General features: G+C 43.8%; 4 protein-coding genes across 10 annotated transcripts in view; 2 read left to right on the forward strand and 2 right to left on the reverse strand.

The window, feature by feature from the left end:
- Positions 1 to 164: 164 nt before the first annotated feature.
- Positions 165 to 1,354, forward strand: LOC125765485 (60S ribosomal protein L32). Its single transcript, XM_049430689.1, has 3 exons — positions 165 to 277; positions 699 to 799; positions 891 to 1,354. Exons 2-3 carry the CDS (start codon positions 707 to 709, stop codon positions 1,200 to 1,202), a joined length of 405 nt encoding a protein of 134 aa, XP_049286646.1. The 5' UTR covers positions 165 to 277; positions 699 to 706; the 3' UTR covers positions 1,203 to 1,354.
- Positions 1,355 to 1,493: 139 nt separating this feature from the next.
- On the reverse strand, positions 1,494 to 2,422 carry LOC125765481 (DNA-directed RNA polymerase II subunit RPB7). The gene is made up of 3 exons (XM_049430683.1): positions 2,281 to 2,422; positions 1,743 to 2,201; positions 1,494 to 1,668 (listed from the first exon to the last, which is right to left on the reverse strand). Exons 1-3 carry the CDS (start codon positions 2,290 to 2,292, stop codon positions 1,618 to 1,620), a joined length of 522 nt encoding a protein of 173 aa, XP_049286640.1. The 5' UTR covers positions 2,293 to 2,422; the 3' UTR covers positions 1,494 to 1,617.
- Positions 2,423 to 2,974: 552 nt separating this feature from the next.
- Positions 2,975 to 6,920, reverse strand: LOC125765415 (small G protein signaling modulator 3 homolog). Of its 2 annotated transcripts, XM_049430522.1 has the most exons (3): positions 6,854 to 6,920; positions 6,415 to 6,732; positions 2,975 to 6,355 (listed from the first exon to the last, which is right to left on the reverse strand). In XM_049430522.1, exons 2-3 carry the CDS (start codon positions 6,469 to 6,471, stop codon positions 4,007 to 4,009), a joined length of 2,406 nt encoding a protein of 801 aa, XP_049286479.1. In that variant the 5' UTR covers positions 6,472 to 6,732; positions 6,854 to 6,920; the 3' UTR covers positions 2,975 to 4,006. The 2 variants fall into 2 exon arrangements, with proteins under 2 accessions (XP_049286479.1, XP_049286478.1); XM_049430521.1 differs by lacking the exon at positions 6,854 to 6,920 and having other exon boundaries at positions 6,415 to 6,805.
- Positions 6,921 to 8,592: 1,672 nt separating this feature from the next.
- Positions 8,593 to 21,544, forward strand: part of LOC125765399 (serine/threonine-protein kinase minibrain) — a 54,671-nt gene continuing 41,719 nt past the window's right edge. Inside the window, exons 1-3 of one of the 6 annotated variants that reach the window (XM_049430457.1) lie at positions 9,198 to 9,325; positions 16,832 to 16,874; positions 17,361 to 19,520. In XM_049430457.1, coding sequence (XP_049286414.1) covers positions 17,804 to 19,520 — 1,717 coding nt within the window. In that variant the 5' untranslated portion in view covers positions 9,198 to 9,325; positions 16,832 to 16,874; positions 17,361 to 17,803. The other 5 variants (XM_049430454.1, XM_049430458.1, XM_049430456.1 and 2 more) reach the window with 5 other exon arrangements.

Raw genomic sequence — 21,544 nt, forward strand, 5'->3', positions numbered from 1 at the left:
ACATAAAGTATTTTGAGTATGTAAAGTATGTCATAAAAATCTGTCGTATTTTTTTTACTAACGTTTACTTTTAACCTTTTTTGCCACATTTCCATTTCGCATAGTGTGTAGACTACCAATAACCGTCCAATTGGTTCGCTGTCAAATGAAAATGACAAAACACCTACAGGGCTACCAACGGTGCAACATGACAGCGACGGGCGAAACGTCAAATGCGTTCCTTTTGGATTGTTCTTCCACATTGAACGATCTGCCGCGTGTTGTGCTCCAATAAAATGTAAGAAAATTAAGGATCGAAATTGCTTCCTCTGTTAAAATTCCGTATCGTAAAATGGTGCAATAAGTAGCTCTAACATGGAACTATTTCCTCTGTTCAAGTACGCATCACAGAAGAGGGTGAAACCCCGTTTTGAAAATGGGATGTTTACTCCTCACTTCGGAATCTCGCCGCACCAATGAAGCATCCCAGTGGTGCGGATGGTGCGCTCGTTAGATATGTGTGTGAAGCTTTGTCGGGCGATTGTGCCGATCGCAGTGTCTTGAGAAAGATCCGTTCATTTGTTTGTTCAATTATTGCATCTTACGACAGCAATGTGATCTAATAAACAACTCTATGAATTGTGTAGTAGAGCGTCGTGACATGAAAGCAACAAATTCTAACCTCATTTTTACTCCTTTGAATGTTTTTCTTCCTACAGAAGCAAAAATGGTTGTTCGACCAGCATATAAGCCGAAGATTGTGAAGAAGCGGACGAAGAAGTTCATCCGTCACCAGTCCGATCGCTATAAGAAACTTGCCGTAAGTGTTTCCCCCTATTTGATACGGTCTGCAATTGAATGTGACTTATCTAAAGTGGTGGATAATACGATTTCCCTCTTTCTCTTTGTAGCCAAACTGGCGTAAGCCGAAAGGTATTGACAATCGAGTACGCCGTCGCTTCAAGGGACAGTACCTGATGCCCAACATTGGTTACGGTTCGAACAAGCGCACACGCCATATGCTGCCGACCGGATTCAAGAAGTTCCTGGTCCACAACGTACGCGAGCTGGAGGTCCTGATGATGCAGAACCGTGTGTACTGTGCCGAGATTGCGCACGCCGTGTCGTCCAAGAAGCGTAAGGCCATTGTCGAGCGCGCTAAGCAGCTGGCCATTGCCGTAACGAACCCGAACGCCAGACTGCGTGCCCAGGAGATGGAGTAAGCCGTACGATGGTGACACCACCTACTCCTGTACAATTGCTTTTGTCTATCGGTCGCTGCGTTTTGGTTTGGCGGATCTATTATTCTTTCTTCCGAAGGAAAGGATTCGTTTTGAGAAGTAATAATAAGAGATATTACACTTGAAACGGTAAATGTTTGTGTGTTTATTATCCGGCATGCAGTGAGCTAAATTGAGAAAACGGGCCACGTTATCCGAGGTGTGGCAGGTTGTTGAGGGCACAATAATTTCTATATTTTCCTTTGGAATTAGTCTTGAAGATTCAACAGAAAGTTACGTGTGTCCGCAAAGCTTGCTTTCCGGTGCATATATTTGATCCTTAATATTACGTACAAATGCATATCTTAAAACACATATCGTCCTTCAGTTTTCGGCGTTGACTAATTCCCTTACATGATTAGCTGCCTACCAGGCCAAGATAATCGTCCATCAGCGTTCCGATCGCAAACTGTAAAAGCGAAAAGTGTTAAAATTTGCATCTAGTATCCATCGATAATGTACCAACGTAAGTGCGATACTTACAATACCGGTCGCGTCTACACGGGTACCGACAATTTTGAGCCGTATTTTATCTTCTGCCGCTATAACACTCTCCCCATTGATAGCCCGGTAGCACGGGGGAGCACCATTAGGACAGAACTGCATATCGGCCGGGATGGAATGATGCGAGATGAAGCAGGACAGAGGTCCAATTTCTGCAAACATCCCCACCTTATTCACTTGCTTGACGGTCGCATCCAGCACCTCACCCTTGAACGGTCGGAAAACGATCGCTTTGTACTTGACCGGGTACACCACGAATCCTTGGCCCGGCTGTATCGTACCGGAACCGATATCATCGATGGTCGTGACGGCAATCACGAACCCGTACTTGCCCGTACAAGTGCCCTCGACCTCGGTGTAAAGCTTTTGTTTGACCGTTTCGATTAGTTGCGGGCCAAAATACCTTGGGTGAAGCAGAATCTCGTGTTCCAGCGATATCTAAAACGAGCACGAATGATGGGTGAGAGTTTATACAAACAATTGTAAAGCACAATAATATCGTTCATTGTGTACTTACATGGTAAAACATCGTTCTGCTGTACACGCGAAAAAACGCAATTCCAATTGGAAGAAAGTAATCCCGGAGCGTTTGGTCCGCTTGCGGAAAGTTTATGTTTTGAACCGAAAACCGCTTCGGCTTGACAAGCGGTACAAGCAAAACGAGAAAAAAAGTCAAGCCGTGCGTTTGTCAGTGTTGCCAAATTTTCCATGTTTTCGATTTTTCTTCTGAACTGTCATTGCCATGCACAATTTATTAACTTGTGCACGTATTGCCGCATTGTAATGTTTGTGTTTTATTATGAATATTTTCAATATTTATTTAAAGCAGAATTAAGGTCTAACCAGACACAAAAAATAATACAAACTGAAGTTAGTAACATGACAACGATTTGTTTCTATTTGTTTTTGTTAAGTTTGACACGCCTGACTATTTAAATCATTCAGTGATGTGGTACGCAAAAACATTTTCCTTTTTTGTTTAATTAAGCTGTACTGTACTGGAGTGTATGAAAAGTTAGAGCGATATGAAATTGTCGATTTGTCTCATAGCATCTTTTAGTTTACACAGAGAACACAGAGAAGATTGTTCCAACAGCATATTGCCAAAAACAAGCATTCGCCACATGGTCCGATATCATGTTTATCCGTTTTTCCCCACAAAATAATAGTTTACTGCCTTTCTTTCCTTGTTTTCCCACTTATACGCTTACTAACCATTATGGAACATTATATTCACTTTTACTATTGTATAATTTGCAGAGGCATTTTTTTGTGTACAATATGTTTTCCATACATATGAATTTATATTTGATTCGTTAGCTTTCGCTTCTTGACTCGGTGTAGGTTAAAAGGCAGAGAAGCGCTTTATATTTGAACTCTGTACTTTGTAGTTTGGTTTTGCATTAACGTTGTTATAGTACATAAAACACACGCACACGCACGCACACCTAATCAATAGCATATCGTCTATCTACGAGAAAGGTTAGTTCTGGATTTGCCGTCTTCTGCAGTGCTTGGGTAAAGCTAAAGTTAGGATCAAACCAGTGACACAATTTCCTTTGGTAATTGAGGAACCGGGATTAGCAACTAAACGATCAGAAAAAGAGTACAAAATAAAATCAAAGAAGACGATCGATCTGAGGATTATGAGTTGATCCCTGCAAGGGCACAATCACCATATCAAGCACGTTATTTTAGTTGTATAATAATAATAAAAAAAAAGTTGTTATAAAAATAGTTTAAAAATTATTCGTAAAATAAACATCAAACAGGTTCTTAGGTAGAACGATATTTTAAAATCTCACATTACGTTCATTTTTGCACAAAGAACTTTCTCCTGGTGTAGAGGAGTACGAGTTAAGTTGTAATACTGTTATTGCACACAGAGAACTAAGGAAACAAAACATGAACACGGATGAATCCGTGCAATTGACTAAAAAAAAGGGAGGAGCTGAGTAACAAAAATCAACAATCTTACAAAGTTTCTAGCAACTTCTCACGGGATGGGGAACAACGGAAAAAGGGCTAAAATTCTTACACTATAAAACAGACTTGAGAATATATGAACAACACCGGATCGGTGTAGGAGGGAATGTAGGACGCGGCAAAAATTCAAACCTAGTTAAAACATAGCCATAAAACATTTGTTAGTGTACCGGAACTTAAAAACGAATCAAAAACGAACTAAAACAAAACATTAACTTCACACATATGCGTACAAACCAACCGGAGGACAGGGAACATTAGAGATCCCACGAGAAGAGATGATGCTTCACGAGCATATCCCGCACACCATCCTTAAGTGGTTGACTTTGGACGGCTTCCCGTTTGGCGGGCAGTTCCCAGTTTGGATTAAGATTGAAAGCAAACTGCGACAGCAGGCGCAACTCGCACTTGATCTGTACCCAGCCGGGCGAGTAGACGAAGCTCCACGGTTGGTACCACTTCTGGACAATCTCGGTGCAGCTGCAGAGTGCTTCCAGCCACAGATGCAACACCTGTTCGTTCAACCCGAGACAGATCAGGGAGCGCAGTTTCACGTCCATCTGGGCGTGTGCCGCATCGTGGCTTTGGTTGACCGATTGCACACAACGGTACAGCAGTTCTTCGGGCGTTAGCACCTTACCGTCCTCATCGAGACGATAGGTTTTGCACAGCACCAGCCGCGAGTAGACCGATTCAAAATCCTTCTCGACTTCGCGCGTTGCTGCCTCCTCGATGAATAGCCACGGATGGCACGGTCCACCGAGAAAGGATGGACGCTTCATGCCGTGCTCGAGCACCTGCTTGACCGTTGGTGCTAGTGTGCCCCGTACCAGATCCGTAACCGTCTCCGAGATTGCATCGTCCCCGGCGCAACTGTACTGTTTGCTACGTTCGTCTAGCAGTTCCACGAATTTGGCCGGAAACCAACCGCGCAACCCGTTCAGTTCACCCACCCAGCAGTGTTCATCCTTCTGGCTCACGATCGTGATGATATCGTTCTTCCGGAAGCCCAGCTCATCGTCATCGTGCCGCTCGAAGTCGTGCAGTGCCTTCGCACGGCGGCTCCGTGTTCGCGACACGTTTATATAATTCTCGTGATCCTTCGCGTGACTATCCATACCGTAATCGGCCACCAGCTTAATGTGCGCTGCCAGCTTCGGTTCGATAGCGAGAAAGTGGCGGGCCACCTTCAGGATTGCTTCCCGCAGATCCACCAGCTGCTCGGTAGTGCGGATGTTTTTACACTTCAGCTCATCGTCCCCTTCGGTGCCATTACCGAACAGGATCGTCTGCAGCATGGATTTGGACTTTTTCATCTGCCGACGAACGAGCTGCTGTTTGGGAAGGTTTGAGGCCGCTTCCGGATTACCCACTAGCCCACCCTGATCGGCCATTAGGTACGCGAGGTGACGGCGACGATGCGTTTCAATTACCATCGGCGACAGGGAGCCACCGACGTCGAGCGATACCGCGAACAGATGTTCCACATCGTCGATGTCACCCGGCAGGTCAGAGAGTGAGTTAAAAATTTGGGCCGAATTTTCCAGATTCTTCACGTTCGGTTCCTTTATCTTGAGTAGCCCGAGCGTCAGCTGGAACAGCACGATCGACCCATCGTAGAAGAACCAGTCCCAGATGCGCAGCAGTATCTTCATGTGCACTACACTTGCGAACAGGGTCAGAAACCAGTGGAGCGTAATCAGGGACAGTTCAATGTCGTGGCTTTTAAGTGTTTCGTCCACCGCCGTCAGATAGTTGCCGATAAGCGTCTGCATGACGCGCTGATCGGCCTGGATGCCGAGCAGGGTGGACGAGTAGTAGGAGGCCGGCAGCAGATCCTCCACTATCGTGGCCATCATCCAGAAGGCATCTTCCTCCTCGAGCAGTAGCAACAGCGATGCCGCTATGACGCCCGTCCCCTGACAGTAGCCAATGTCCGGATAGAGCCAGGCGATTCCACGCAGGATGCGCCTCAACCGCGGCACGCCAGTGCCATTGAGCGAGCTGAAACAAGCGTTCGTGGGCATGATCCGTAGCAAATCCTTTTCGATTTGTTTCGACGTCATTAGCTGATCGTTGGAGGAAGCTTTCACGATTTCCTGGTAGCTCGTTTCGGATTTGAGCTTCTTCTGCAGTGCCCCGGACAGCCGCATCCACATCTGGGGCCGGAGCGAGTGTGGTATGCCGGCGCGCACCATCGAGCGGAGTTTCTCTGTGCGGGGTAGCACCACGTCGACGCTTTCCCACGTTAGCTCGGTCGCTTCCTTGTTGTGCGAGAACTCTAAATGCGCAATCCATTGCAAACGTTGGGCTGGATCCTCAATGAACGGAATGCTCAGCAGCTTGTTCGAGCTCGGCTCCGGACCATCCTCTTCCTCCACGCGAAACCCAAACTCGTCGAAACGATAGTCGGGCTGATGGTTCGGCGGTTCGTCCGGATCCGGTTGCCCCAACTTTGTCAAAATGTCCTGTGGCCACATGGACGGTGTAAGAGCGGAAAAAGGACCACCCGCCGTGGGCCGTACGCCTTCCGCGATGTGAAGTCCACCGAGTGCCAGTTCCACCATATCGGTATCATCTTCGGAGTTGGCAGATTCGAGCTTTCGCTGCGGAAAAGAAAGAATCAGATAACACAAATCGTTCCATTGTTTGCACTATTCCGTACCATATGTTCCTCTCTGCCAACGTAGCCTTCATGGTCGCGTGAACTAAAAAATGACATCGTCTTCACGCAGATTGTGGTGGTTGTTTTTCTCGGGAAACTGGGACTGTGACTGAACGCGAGAGCCTTGGGCAGAGTTACCCTATCTTCCCAAGATTTCCGTCACACTCGGTCAAAGAAAATTCCACTAAAAGTACGCTACGCACATACGGAACTGGCACATTACACAGTTTTCCCACCTTTTACCACCACCTTCCATCGACGAAGACGGCGACGACGACGACAAATTCAAAACAAAGTTGTTCAACCTACATTCAGTGGCTGGCAACATAGCATTGGTAATAACACAGAAAAAACAAATGGTAAATAGCGTTTTGAAGAAAGGGAGATGAGCTATGTGTACAAGAAATGAATGGAAATTTATAAATACACTATTACATACCTTTTTTTCGTGTATGTAAGATGAGAATGTTTAAATCTTTATTATTGCTAAACAATGAAACAACTGGGTTGCATGCCCCTGAATACTGATTCGCTATTGGACATATTAGCTGACAGTTTGCGCAATATGATTTTTTCATATTTACATTTCGAAAGTGATATTCGAAGGGAGAAAAAAGGTTCAAAAAAGGTTCAAACAAAATGAGGCGAAAGCAATCAACAAGTTCCGTTTAGTAGATAAAATTGATATATTTCTGTAGTGTACCAGCATCTGTCAAGTCGAAACAATAGCTTCAATTAAAATCGTTAAAATCTATATCATATACAACAACCTATAGTTGGATCATATGCAATAATCAGTATTTTCCCGTTCGATTGTGAACGTATCTGCGGATGTTTCTAGGCCAAATACAAAAAGTAAAATTTATTTTTTGTGATCTTATATATTGGGCTGCCGGATAGTATATACGATAACGGCGACGGTTTCAGACGACAGGGCCGGGGATCAAATCTCATCCGGACCAAGGACTGACGGTCCGGCTAGATGGTCACAATAAATCTAGGAAGCCAGAAATCACCGGCATGACCTTAGAGGTCGTCAAGACAAGAAGAACACCTATCAGGCGCTACAACCTCTTCGAGGTGTTCTGCTGTAGGAGTTCTTTAACACGTTGTGTGCCACGCTTATTTTGGTGATGTTTCCTAGCAGGCCACGGCGTTTTTGTTTACAAATTGACTGTCTATCATTTTTGATAGACATGGCCCCCCAGGAAATGTAACTTTCAAACTGTTATTTCTCCGCGGAGATACCACATTTTTACAAAAATCCTTCGGCAAATATGCAGATTAGACTTTAATGAACCTAATTATATAGTTGGTTTTCGGAAACCCTTAGTCAATTAATTTATAAAAGTATATTTTTGGGATGCCTTTTTTCGAAAAATCTGACGTTTTGTTCATATTGCTATCTCTTGTGTTGCGCCGTTCCATCGTCTGTTGTTCAAGCATATATTTGTCTCACTCGCACTGCAGACGATCAAACGGCGCGATATAAGAGATAGCAATATGAACAAAACGTTAAGATTTTTCGAAAAAAGGCATCCCAAAAATATACTTTTATAAATTGATGGACTGAAGATTTGCGAAAACCAACTATATAATTAGTTTCATAAAAGTCTTATCTTAATATTTGCCGAAGGTTGTAAGTAGAAAAGTGCAGCCACCGCGGAGAAATTGCAGTTTGAAAATGACGACTACTGTCTATCAAAAATGATAGACATGGCCCCCCAGGAAACTTCACTGTCTATCAAAAATGATAGACATGGCACACAACGTGTTAAACAGCTAAACAGCATTGACAGTACTGTAGTCTGTCAATCCATAATAACGGCCTTTCTGGAGGACGCATCAACGCCATCACTTCATCGCATTTCTATCTGTCTGTCTGCCTGTCCTCTTGTGTATAAAAGGACTTTACGAGCTGAGTCGTCCGGGGCCTGTCGAATTACAAGACTAACCCCATTTTCAAGGTTCGGATAAAGAAATATCTCCCAACCAATGTGTTTCGCTGGGCCATAAAGAAGCAAAAATTGGGAGCAAATTTGAATAAACATATCTTGCCTAAAACGCTTTAATATAATTAAATTTTTTGAAAAAATGCCTCCAATAACGACCTTTTAAGCGCTAAATTTAAAGATACATTTTCCCGACTTGTCGCCCCTTTTTTTCATTATCTACGAAATGCACTAATTGTTCGTTGGGTCGCAGGTCCGAAGTTCGAAAATAATACCCAATTTCGACAAGGCTCGTGCCCTGTTCGAAACCTTCGGCACTTTTCGGCGTGTGTGTTTATGCTCGCCAGGGTGCAATACTCGACGTACCGAGCCGCGCCATCTTGTTGAGAAAGATATACACACGGACGCGAATCGTGAACAGCACTTCGGACCGTGGAAGATCGCGCGTAGAAAACGGTGGGTGAACTAGTGATAAAATTGTTCTTCCGCAACGGAAGAATAAGCACAATTGCTTACCAAACGCAAGCGGAATCGAGGTGGATTGTATAGTGTGTGACCGATCAACGTGCCGAAATTTTCAACCCCGCACTATCATCCCGTTTTGTGTTCAGCGGGTAATGTTTGAGTATGTTGTGACGACGGCGACGGGGTGTGTGCGCACAAGTGTGAGCGTGTTAGTGAGAAGAGAAAGGGCTTCAACATCACTGCTTAGTGCTTGTGTGTGTGTTGGTGTGTGTGTGTGTGTGTGCGTGATTTCGGATGCTGGCGGATAAGCTCGAATGTTGTTCGCCGAAGCAGCAAGAAGTAAATCAAATTTCGCTCGTGGCAAAATACATCCCCGCTGTATTATCTCCGGTGGAAAGTGAACCCAGGGCGCGAGCGGATCTTCCGCCTGCAAAAGTGAATATCGGCATACCATCGGATGGTGCTGGGTGTGCGTGTGCGTACCCGACAGAGTGGTTAGTACCAAAAAAAAAATGTCTCAATAGTTTACGAATATGAAGTTGCGTTGCAGTGTGTTTTCACAGCATGTCCCATGCATGTGCGAAAGGCCGAAAAGAATTTAATTCAAAAACGTTAGTAAACAGCCAATGGTTGTAAAATGTGTTAACGCAATTTTGCGTACTTCATCCGTGGTTTGCTGAATTCGGTCAATTCTCTTCATCCCCCCGGGAAGAAACAAAAAAAAGCTTATGCTGCGTGCATGTGGTTGTGTGGATGGGTGTGTGTATGTGTGTGTGTGTGCGTAAATATAAGAAAAGGCAAAAGTGTGCGAGCGTGTGCACGAAGAGGGGAAGAGTGTAGGATTTTTTTTTATGGTGAGAGCAAGAAGCATGAGCGTGTGTGCGCACGCTTGCCGTCTGTCGGCGCTCTGATGCGTTCTTGCGTTCTCTTATGTGCTCAGTTAAAACCAACTGTAGCGAATTTCTTTTCCCTTCCTGCCTTGCACCACTACCAAACACACCCGTTTGCATCATCGACAACAACGGCGTTGGACGGTGACTGTCATCATCTTTCGCAGAGCGAAACACGAAAACACTGTGACACGGTGCGGGTTGTTATTATTGTGTTGATGAAGCAACGGCAGTTAAGAGAAAGAGAGAGAGAGAGAGAGAGAGAGGAAGCAATCTGTATATTGCTTTCGAGAGGAATCCATCATGATGCGTTCGTTGCACTGATGGTGCAAGTGTGTTCGGACGTCCGGTGTGGAATGATGGTATATGGTGCATATCGATGTGTGCCGTATGCTGCTCGATCAACGGAGGGAATATTCTAAACGCGACTGCATGGTTTGCTCAAATCTATTCGCGCTATCGCAGTAAACTGCGTTGAAGATGTGATGATGATGCGGTGGTGTAAAAATAACAACAAAACCGGAACCACATCATTTCGTGTGCTGTAAATCCAAGCATATCGGTACACTTGCATTAACCGTACCCAAGCAGTAAATTGTTTCCGTTTAGATTTAGGATATTTTTTTGTTTGTTGCTAGTGCTGTTGCTTCATTCACCAGCAGCAGCTGCTGTAAGTTGGTTGTGAGTTTTTGGGAAAGTAGGTCGCCCAATTCCCAGTCCGTATGGTGCGTGAAGTAATGCCTTTCCCAAGGTCATTTACAAATCACCCATTAGAAACCTCCCCTGCATTCCACCGTACTACACCGTACAACATTCCTTGCCCCCCACCCATTAACCATATGCTGTGGGAGCCAACACCGACTCCACTGGTCTGCGGATGGGAGTAAATTAATTGTGTGAAAATTGTGCCTGTTCTTGTTCATCGCCCTTTTTTCTGTTTTTGCTCCCAGATCCGTTAAAATTGGACGGAGGAAATGGAAAGCTTCACTGGTTCATTGATAGGCCGCTACGAATGAGCGGCCTAAAGCGGAAGCGCTAGATCGTGGCTGGTGGATGGAAAGTTTTGCGCAGCTCTCGCAAGCTTTACGGCACATGATCTGCCACTAAAATAGCAACCATCACAAAGCGTCACGCAATGTGAACTGAGTTTTGGTGTGTTGCCTGCTTAGATTTCGTACGTTGGTAGTAGTGCCGATGATGAAGATGAGGATGGTAACACAGTACGTTGCCATGTTGGCTCCCTCATCTCACTTTCGGCTCACGATCGTGCATGGCATTTCTTCTCACGCCGCGCTTCCCATAAGGGAAGGTACGTACCCTCGATGTCTATTGAAACGTTTGAAATGACCGCAATATGCCGCCATGTAGCCCACACAAACACACGTACAACGCGTACGAAAAGTTCCAGGATGTGTGAGGGAGTTTGTCTCCGGTAGTGTTTTAGTGCAGTTGCACTCCTCAATTCAATGCACCAATAAGAAATGCTCGATTAAATTTGTAACAAAAAAAACCTAAATTTTAACATTAACAATCGACAGAAATCTACAAAGTTGTGTGTGTTTTTTTTGGTTTTAGAAAGAGTTGTGTGGGGCGCGCCTTGTTCGTATGGTGCATTCCAATAACTCCACCACACGGAACAAGTCGAGTGGAGTGCTGCTGGTGCTAGAATTGCATTCTTCATCGTACCGGAACCGGGCCGGGCCTCCCATACGCATCTGCTCTATCTGAGCGCGGGTGAAGATGAATTTATGAAACCTTGCCCACTCATTCGCTCCCACACACATCTTGCTGTGTCTCCCATGGCGCCATTTCACTCGCTCGCTCTGTCTCTCCATCTTGCTCTCAGATGCATTTTTGCGCTCCCATTTTACGGCTGCATCCGTACTAAACGCGTCCGAAGTTGCAGGTTAGACGATGGGCGGATGGAATTTTGTACTAGTGCTGACACACTTGAAATCTGCAGCAAAGTTGAAGCGAAAAAAAAGGGCCACCAATCTAAACTCTAGCAAAAGGGCTTCATTCGTATGCGATGCGGAGCCGTTTCCGCTCCTCAATCTCATGGTCTATTTCGGACGGTCTGGCGTCTGGCACGTAAATCAGTAACGTTAAGTAGTTTACTTTTTTTTCTCCCGTTGTAATGCCCTGCTCTTGGTGGAGTTTTTCTATATTTTTCTTCTTTTTATTTCTCTCTCTCTCCTTTCCTCTCTCTCTCTCTATTCCGTTTGGTGTTAAGGTTTGCAGTCTGTATGGCTAAATTTGATTGCATTCCTCAGTATCTCGCTCGTAACGCTTTTTCTGCGCTTAAGTTACAGACATAGTTACCGATGGGCGGACTGCATCCGTACAGATGCAACTTAATGCAATGTATGCGCGTGTTGATGTGGGTGCATAATATATATGAAATGGAATTAATCAAGAGATACAAAAGGAACAGGGAGTAGCCCATTGAGTCTAGTCGCTAATCTATATCCCGTTCCATACATTATTACCCAAGGAAAGATCTCACAATGGTTTCCTACCTTTTGTATTACTTCACGACAAATATTGGAATATTGGCGACAGCTTAGGAGCAGTTAGTGAAGTAAAGTAGAAGAAACGATTGTGGAACATATAAAGAGCAAAAGATGATGATGATGAAAGAAGCTTTTAAGAAATCATCACACATTATCGATTTCAATTAATTCGACTATTCTTGAGTTACAACGTAACACATTAAGACGTTATTTTTTTATTTTATTTATTTTCAAAAAAGTGAAAAAATAAGCAGTACAATGATTGGTCGCACTATTGCGTATTTTGTTTCTTGGCTGCGCACTTATCGCTACCGAAAGACTTAAAAATTGTTCACATGTGTTGGTTCGGTGGATTAAATTTCCAACGTCAAAACTAACATGCTATTAAAAATAAATAAATCACCTTTAAAATGTTAAGATAGAAACAATAAAACACGATTAAGATGTCTCAAATTTAGATTAATAACATTTGATTTATTTTTTTGTCCAATTTATCAAATTGTTTTTTTTTTCGTCATTTGTTCAAAGGATAACTCTACTTAAAAAAGGAGTTGCACTAGTAAAAAAAAGGACAAAAGCAAGGGAAGAATTTCGTATTCGGTAGTGTCTCACTCACCACCGGTTCCATTTAATCGCTTTCGTCGAACACAAGCCTGGCGGAAGAAGAACCGACACCGTCCGAACCGGTACGGACGATGATGACGACGACGACGACGAAGATGGCTCCGTTCCAAATGATCCATGTAACAGGTCATTTGAGAATGTGTTACGCTAGATTAACCTTCTCCAACTGTCGGCCAGAATCCTTCGCCATTGGCATTGGCCGAAGCGTCGTCAGATGTTGCAAGCATTTTGTCATCTTGGTGCCATCTTTCTTATCGTGAGGCTACCAACAACAACAACAAAAAAGACCCCTCCAACACATGTGTTGGGATCTCCGTTTTGTCACGCAATACTGGGCGCCTCCATTATGTATGGTTCTGCATGCAACGCACATTCGCGCGTGTGTTGGTAGAAACAATCGTTGCCGCATGGGCGAATGTTAACCGATGACTTAATTTTCCGTTACAATAGTTTTTTTTCCGGCCAAGTGAATCATGGGCTTGATTTTGAATAATTTTCACGAAACCAATATCACTAGAATGAATGTTGTGTGTAAATGTACAACTCAAACTAAGATAAAATTGTTTTTCGTTCATAAATCTTTCACGATGGTTTAAAAGGAAGTTTTAAGGTATTTTTCAGACGAAACATTATGCACGGATTATTGACGTGATTAATGTATCTAGGTACATCCGCGTCTTTCATTCTACCGCTTTATCATTCGTCCACAACTGGTACACATGTTGAAGCAGCAGTGAAAAATGAGAACGAACGTTCTGCGTCTCTTTCAATTCATGGTTTGGTAGATAAGGATATCCATATCCATTATAACGTCAATTTCATCGATCCTGTGTATCGATTTTCCTCCATCACTATTCTTTCCCTTTCTATCTTCTGCTCTATATGTATCGGCTTCCATATTCGAAAGGGGTTTTCTGCATTGATAATTGTTCTGCCCAACTAGTGCACCGAGCGATAAGGGTTTTTGGTGGAATTATTTTTTTTTTCGTTCAAAATTACACACATCGATGAACGAATGAAGATAAGATGGTAATCCATGGGTATCTTCATGCTTATTGCACCATTTGGTGCCTACAGTGTGTACCAAAGCGTTGCGGCTGCAACTGAGTATGTACCAAAGCGTTGCATTACGTTCGACCTAAATTTGTAACGAAAATTAAAAAAAGAAGTCGCTTTAACTATTGTTTATTTGTATTGTACGTTTTGTGTTATAGAATTAGAGTTCCTTTCATCCGGTGAATTATTGCTATTAGAAATAGGGGAAGGTAGGTAAAGACGAACACTGCGAGGAAAGATGGACACCTTTTATAATTATGGGAAAAACAATTTTATAAAATATTTAAATTATGCAGCAACATTTTGAGCAAAACATTTGAGAACAACTGTTAAGTCAGATTTGTCAATCTCTTAAAATTGGGTAATGCCCAAAAGTGTTCCTCCTCAGCCAGCTAGTGGATGTAATTTGGTTACTACTTGTGTCAAGTTCTGTTGCGTCTTGAAGTAATATTTTCGGCCGGTTTAGGAAGTAAACGGGTTGTCTGGAGTACCAAGCACACTCCTGGTGAAAAACGGTAATTATAACAAAAAAACAAAGTGGGAAAGACGGACACGTTGTTGAAGGTAAAGATGGACACAGAATAGTTTGATCCATTTTGCTTTTGTTATCAATTTATGGTTTATAGATGCCAACAAATTACATTCGCAAGTGCAACCGAAAATCATGGAGCTCCCAGCAGATGAAACAGGCACTGAAATCTGTGAAGAATGGAAGAGCAGTAAAAACAGCAGCTCTAGAATTTGCTGTTTCTCGCACGACACTGATTAGACACCTCAAGAATCCACGTTGCTGTTTGAGAACTGCAATTAACATTTAATGAGATTGTCAATCGTTCCTTTGAATTTTTTAAATAAATACTAACACGTCTAAACGACATAAACAGTATGTTAAATAAATAGCAATATGTTAAATAAATAAATATCTTGGGTTTGGGGCGGCCCGGTGGTACATGTGATAAACTGCCCCAGTTTCACACGACAGGACCGTGAAACAAATTCCATCCTGACCGTCTCCCCGTAGCGTCGACTAACTATCTGGCTACGTGGGAAAATCAGAAGTCGTTAAAGCCAACAAGACAGAGAGAGAGAGAGAGAGAGAGAAAAGAGGGAAAGATTCATTAAGATATTGCAAAAAATAACGGAAGAATTGCTTCATCGGAAAAGATTTTGTACAGAGATATGACTAGCGATGAAAGATGGGTCTCATACGACAATCTAAAATAATTGAAAAATATTGAATCATCGACAGCTAAAGGGAATATTCATGGCAAGAAGTACAGTTTCTTTATATGGTGGGACCAGCAGGATATGTTCTACTATGAGCTGCTACAATCAAACCAACAGATCACAGAGGGTTTACCGAAATCTATAGATGCGTATGGCGTTGACGATTGCGAAAGAAGGAAGTGGGAAGTTCTCAGTCTTTTTGTTCCGGTCTTTGAAGGATGATCCGGCTGATCAGTATTTCTTGAATTACGAAAACATAAAACAAATTGATCGTTGCATTGATAGTGGCAAATGAGCCGTTTTCTCTTCATCACAAAAACCATAAATAGCCTGTAAGATGGGAAGCAGTCGTAGAATGTGACGGAAAATCTTTTAAATCATAATTAAACAACCAATTGTTCACACGAATGCTACAAATATCGATAGGAAACGCCATGAACTTATTTGTACTCCTAATAGATGATTTTTTTTTTGCTTATCACTGTTTGAAATCATTGCCGCTGCACTTCGTCTTACTGCGCACTTTCTTCCTGAGGTATGGCGAATATATTCCCCCCCCCCCCCTTGCCAGTGCTAAGTATATTTCAGTTTGAGTAAGTGTTGGCGCGCGTACCGAACCGATCGGACGATGGATCGCTATTATCTGGTTTGATTTGTTTGTTAGAATATGCGGGATTTGTTTTGTTCGTTGCCTGCAATGGCTTTACACATTGCACAAAGTGTCTTTCAATGCATTGTTTGACGCTGTTCGTAATCCGGATTGGAACACCACTGCTGCAAGGGTCGTCATCAGTAGGTGCAGTATGAAGAGAGGATAATCAGTGATCGGTAGTAGGAACCAGGGTGATGTTCAGCAGGGAAGAAAAAGGGAAGGGAGTGTTGTTAAAGATTGAAATGAAAATAATCATAGCAATAGACAGGTTGCTATGACGATAGCACGTTACACCCTACGTTAATCCGATTGCTAATAGCGGAATTTTGCTGCCGTTGTGTGATGTTGGCCGAGGGTAGAAAGGTTGGAAAGTGAGCCGTGTATAAAGACGCGGCTGCTGTAAACAAAGTTCAAGCTCTGCGCCCGGTGGGACGTAATACTTGGAAGAGGGCTTTGAAATTATTCCTGAACTCGTGAAGGCGCGTGTCGCGTTAGAACTAGGTCAAACTGTTGTTGGGTTGATCTTTATTTTTCTAGTTTTGCTAATATATTGTTGATGTAATAGAATTTCGCATCTACTTCCCTTTTTTAATTAATCCCTTCTGAGCGTTACAAGTAGTAGTGCAGTTTAGTGGTCTGCAAAAAAGATTGATCTTTGGGATTAAAGATAACTAATGTAAGACTAAAATCGATATTTTTCCTTTAATTTCTAATTAAATTCCTGTTATCGTACATGGCTCGTTAATCAACATTGATTTAGCTGAAAAATAAACAACGTTTTGAAATAAAAAACAGACTTTTCGAACACCAAAATGGTCATTCCAGATTGTGCTGAAGACAAAACGGCTACGTACGATGACAGTAAAAATTGTGAAAAAATTCAAAAATTCTCACTGACTTTTTGAAATTAAAGAAGTATTGAAAAATGAGTAAACTGTATTTATTGTATAAATTATTACACGAAACTTTTTTAAATAAATAAATTCTATTTCCAATTTTTTAATCAATTTTCTTTTTTTCTTTTTTCTTCTTTTTTAGATTTTATCACCATTCGAGATTGGCATTCGCATCTCAATCACAAGTCAGCTGAAGAACACTTCTAATAAACTGCTTCATCGTCTGCTCCAGTCTCTCGCTCTTTCTCTCTTTCTGTCTCTCTTATTATATCTCACTCTCGCTCTTACGTAGTGCCTGTTGATTTTCCACTGACTCATTCTGGCATTTCGTCCATTGTGCTCGTCAAATACACATCCTTCCTGTACCGCGGAACCGTTGTGGTGGAAAAGTTTTCCTTTGTAACCGACACACACACACACATAAATACACATACCCGCAAAGCATCAAAGATTTCTTAGTGAAGTTGTCATTATGGCGGTGGTCACCACACCACACCAGATGCAAAACGCTTGCTTAGCTTAGAGCTCACCTTAAGTGCGTTGTGTGCTCTTTGTTGTGTGTAATTAAATCGATCTTGTGGTGTAGTTTGGAATTTTCCACACAACATATTGGTGTTATTGTTTTGTTATTGTGCAGTGTACTGATGCGTGGTTTACTGTTTCTATTTTAGGTTTAATGTCAGTGTATGATAATCTGAAAGCCGTACGAGAGCTGTGTGAAATGTGAGCAAGAAAATACAAGATAGCAATAGGCAGAGCCGCGCAAAGGAAAGGAAAGAAGCAGAAAAGCACATCGTCGCCAAGAAGTGTGTAAAGTGCATCAACGGGAGAAAGTTCTGTTTCAGTAAATAATCAGTGGTGCTGTTGGTTGTATGCTTTGCCTGGGTGCATTATCCATCGTTGCAAATATTCCAGCAAAGGTTCAAGCATCCTTTCAGTTGCGTTATTATTATTTTTGTTTTCCGTTTTATTTTTAAGTTGGTTTAGTTGGGCCCCAAAAAACCAACTGGTGTCCAGCCAAGTGTGTCTGTGTGTGCGTGTGCGCGTGCGTGTGTAAAGGGGTTTCTGGTATGTGTGCTGCTGCAGTGTGTTGGCGTGTGTGTCTGCCGGGGGCATGATAGTTTCCCCACGATTGGCTTCACTACTCAACACTAGCGGAGGCGGTATCGGTGGTGGTCGTTGCCGTGGTTGCAACGCCATCGATTCCATTACCACCGGTGGCTTCGGCAGCAGCAACAGCACCAGCACGGATCGTTACGAAGCCGGATCCTTGTGCGGAACACGTGCAACCGGAACATCACGCCGGGCCAACGGACGCGTCCGCAGCAACTTGTTGATCGGTAGTGACAGCAGCGCCGATACCATCGTGCAGCAACACAGTACGGTCGCTGGACAGGACGAGTTCGGCAAGGCAGTGCATTTACGTGCAAAAGTGGAAAGTTTACAGTACGGTAGAAATTATAGTTACGGCAACACATTAACAGCGGCCGCGATCGAAGATCGCCCAGCAGCAACAGTTCACGGGCACGCTGGTGACGGTGCGGAAGGTGGTGACGTGTACGGGTGTGGGGTTTCCGGACGCGGCAACACGAACCGAACCGGCGCAACGGAAGAAGCGGCGGCAACGTTTGCGGAAGTTGCACGTCTCGGTGGTGGCAGTGCGGTTGGCAGAGAAGTAGCGGCGGGATACGAAGGCAGTGTGGGTGGCAGCGGAGGCGAAGGAGGAGGAGGTGGTGGAGGTGGAGGTGGAGGAGGCGAAGAAGGACGAGTGAGACGCGTCAGGACGACGAGCGGCGCCCAGCGGCAGCAACAGGAACCGGCTGTCCCGAAAACGGCCAGTGCCGATAGTGGTGGTGGTGCGGGTGGTGGAGGTGGTGGATTGGGCGGTGGTGGTGGTGGTTACGGTGAAACCGCTGGTTTGCAGCAGCAGGAGGGTGTACATATCGTGTTGCCGGTGGCGTCGTACGTTGGGGTGGTGGGAAGCGGCAGGCGCCAGTTCGCGCACGGTGTGGAAGAATCCCGTCCGCCGGTGTTGGACGATCCAATCGGTGGCATAGTGGTAGTGCAGAGCGGTGACTGTACCAGCAGTGCCGGTAGTAGCGGCGGCAGTAGTAGCGGCGGTACCGACGGTGGTATCAGTGGCATTATCAGTGGCAACAGTGGTGCCGGCAGTAGCGCTAGCTGCAGCAGTACGTCGAGCGGTGGTAACGGCATAGCCGGTTCGGTGGTCGTGCCGGAAGTGCTCGGTGGTAGCTCGCAGTACGGTTCGATCGGTACCGGACGGGGCGAGGCAGCGGGTCGCGACAGTAAGGAGCGGGAGGACGAGGGTGGCTCGAGTGGGAGCGGGGGGAGCGGCAAGCGGATACTTGCCGTGAACCGGAACATCGACGATCTGCTGTTCGGCAGCGATCTCGACTCGCTGATCAACGACAATATCATTTATGGCTTCAAATCGCTAAAGGTTAGCCGTGCTCAGTCCCAAGATCAGCTGGACTATCAGCAACAACAGCAGCAGCAGCAGCAGCAGCAGCAGCAACCGTTCTATCATCATTACCATACGAATACGCTGCATTTGCAACAGCATTTACTGCAACAGCAGCAGCTACCAAATACGGCAGCAACGCTGGGCTACCAACCGTACCAGCCACAGCATCTACAGCAGCAACTACCAACGCAACCACTTCATCCCGGTCACCATCAACAGCAGCAGCAGCAGCAGCAGCAACAGCATCAACAGCAATCACACATTAGTCATTGGATTGAATCGGAAATAAGAGCAAGCGGTAGTAGCAACAGCAGCACCATGTTGGCCGATAAAGCGAAACAGAAATGTAAGTACTTGTAGCATGGAAAAAAAAGGTTGCATTATATTTTATTGAAAAGCCAAAAATATGGGTTAGAAGAGAGTAAAAGCGAGAAGTCGAGTCTGGGAATAAGAGTCCTCTTTTTTTTTTGTAGCACTACAACCAGTCAAAGTCTCGATCTGTTGTTGAATAATCAAAACCTTCGTACGAGGTTACACTCGGGATTGGATTTGGTGTACCCCGAGTCTATTGTGTGAAGATTGGCGCCCACACGACCGATTTGAGAGTACAATTTTTGAGAATATAATTAGGTATTTTCATGGTATTTTATAGCACTTTTCGTGCCTAAAGAATTGACAAGAAATTGGAGAAGTTTGTAACTTCTCAATCACCTTTAAACGTACAACAAAATCCTGCAGTTTACAAACTGATTACAAACTAAATTAAGATATCATTAACAGTAGAACTACCGGACGAGTCAAATTAAAAGCTGATACCGTTACGGATTTGTGCATCCTGTAAGGGCAAATGAATTGTTGAATTGATCATTTAATATTGTGTAGTGCAAAAATCATTTGTTGCCTTTTTGTCCAACGCTCTTAAATTCCTCATCTTAGATCAGGATGTATCTTACGCCAATGTATTAAAGGGTATATTATTTTTAAGCCTTCGTTACTCGAAATATTTTTTTCCATTCGGCTAAGAGCTAAAACCGGTGTCTGGAACTGGGCGTCTGGGACTTCTTATCATGATGCTGTTTCGATCTCGACCGGCTTGGCCAACTGTTTCGACGACGAAACTTTCTCTTTGCTTGAAAAAAAACCTCCCCCACTCGATCCTCCCACGACGATTTTCCCTGCGCTGCGAGACGGTTCGTTCTGACAGGCCGAATTTTCCGCCCAGTTCTTTGAACTGTAATTAAAACGCATAAAAGCCTTACGGAACCGAGTCTTGGGAAAGCGGTTGTGCGGGTGTATGTGTGTGTGTTTTTTGGTGGAAAACTCTCCAAACTCTATCTCGAGGGTATTAGCATGTGCTGTTTTTTTTGGTGATGGTCGTGTTGCTGAGAAATATCGCCCGACGCGTCTACGCGGTTGTTATTTGTAGTAAAAGATTTCCTTCCAACTTTACACCGTCGTGGGCCGTAGTAAAATGGGTCCATTACGAACGTTATGCTAGGGCAGGTCCTGGGGGGAAGGGGTTTTACCTTTCGGTTAATTGGAACGGCCAACGGTCTGAACAGTATAATGTTTCCCGGGAGAACATTTTGTCCGAAAGCAATCATAAATTGAGTATCTAATCAGTAAAACGTTTCAATCATTTTACACTATTTCCGGTGTCTTTGCTTTAATGAAAAACCGGCAGAAAGTATACTTGATTAAAGGTGTGTAATAAATGAAAAACTTTTTGATACGACCTGGCCGTTCTTAAGAAGCAAAACAAAAAACAAAATGGAAAATTTTCATCATTTCACATTAGTTCGGATTGATTATCAGAAAATCAATATTCAATAATTAAAACATATGACTTCTATGGAGCTAAAGATACTGATCGGAATGGTTTCAAACGTCAACCAGAGCACATTCCATGCATCATGTAAAAATACACTCACTCGTTGAAATTTGTCGTACGCACAAAAAAAGGAAAGCTATAAAACAATCGCTACAAAAACCCCGTTTCTCTTTATTATTGTCACCCTCATAAAAAACTCGCTTGCAGCTTATGTCGGCGTTAGTGTAGCGTGTTGAAACAATTTCCTTACGCGGTACCGAGTCCACAGGAGACTCATTCGTCCGTAAACAAAGACAACCCCAAGAAAGCCCGCCCGAGACAAGGATCTCTTTGTGTGATTGGTTCTTTGCTTTTCCAGAAAGCTCCCCTTTGCCTTTCCAATAACTTTCCTTCACCTAGGCAACATAAGACAATTGGCCAAGAAAATAGTCTTTATGATTTTGCGTTTTCTTCTTTTTCTTTGTGACACGTGGCACCATCGTCTCCGTCCTTGTTACTAACCTGCATCACTTCGGTTTTGTACCATATTTTTTTCATTG

The sequence above is a fragment of the Anopheles funestus genome, chromosome 2RL (assembly GCF_943734845.2).
Source record: "Anopheles funestus chromosome 2RL, idAnoFuneDA-416_04, whole genome shotgun sequence".
NCBI lineage: Eukaryota > Metazoa > Arthropoda > Insecta > Diptera > Culicidae > Anopheles > Anopheles funestus.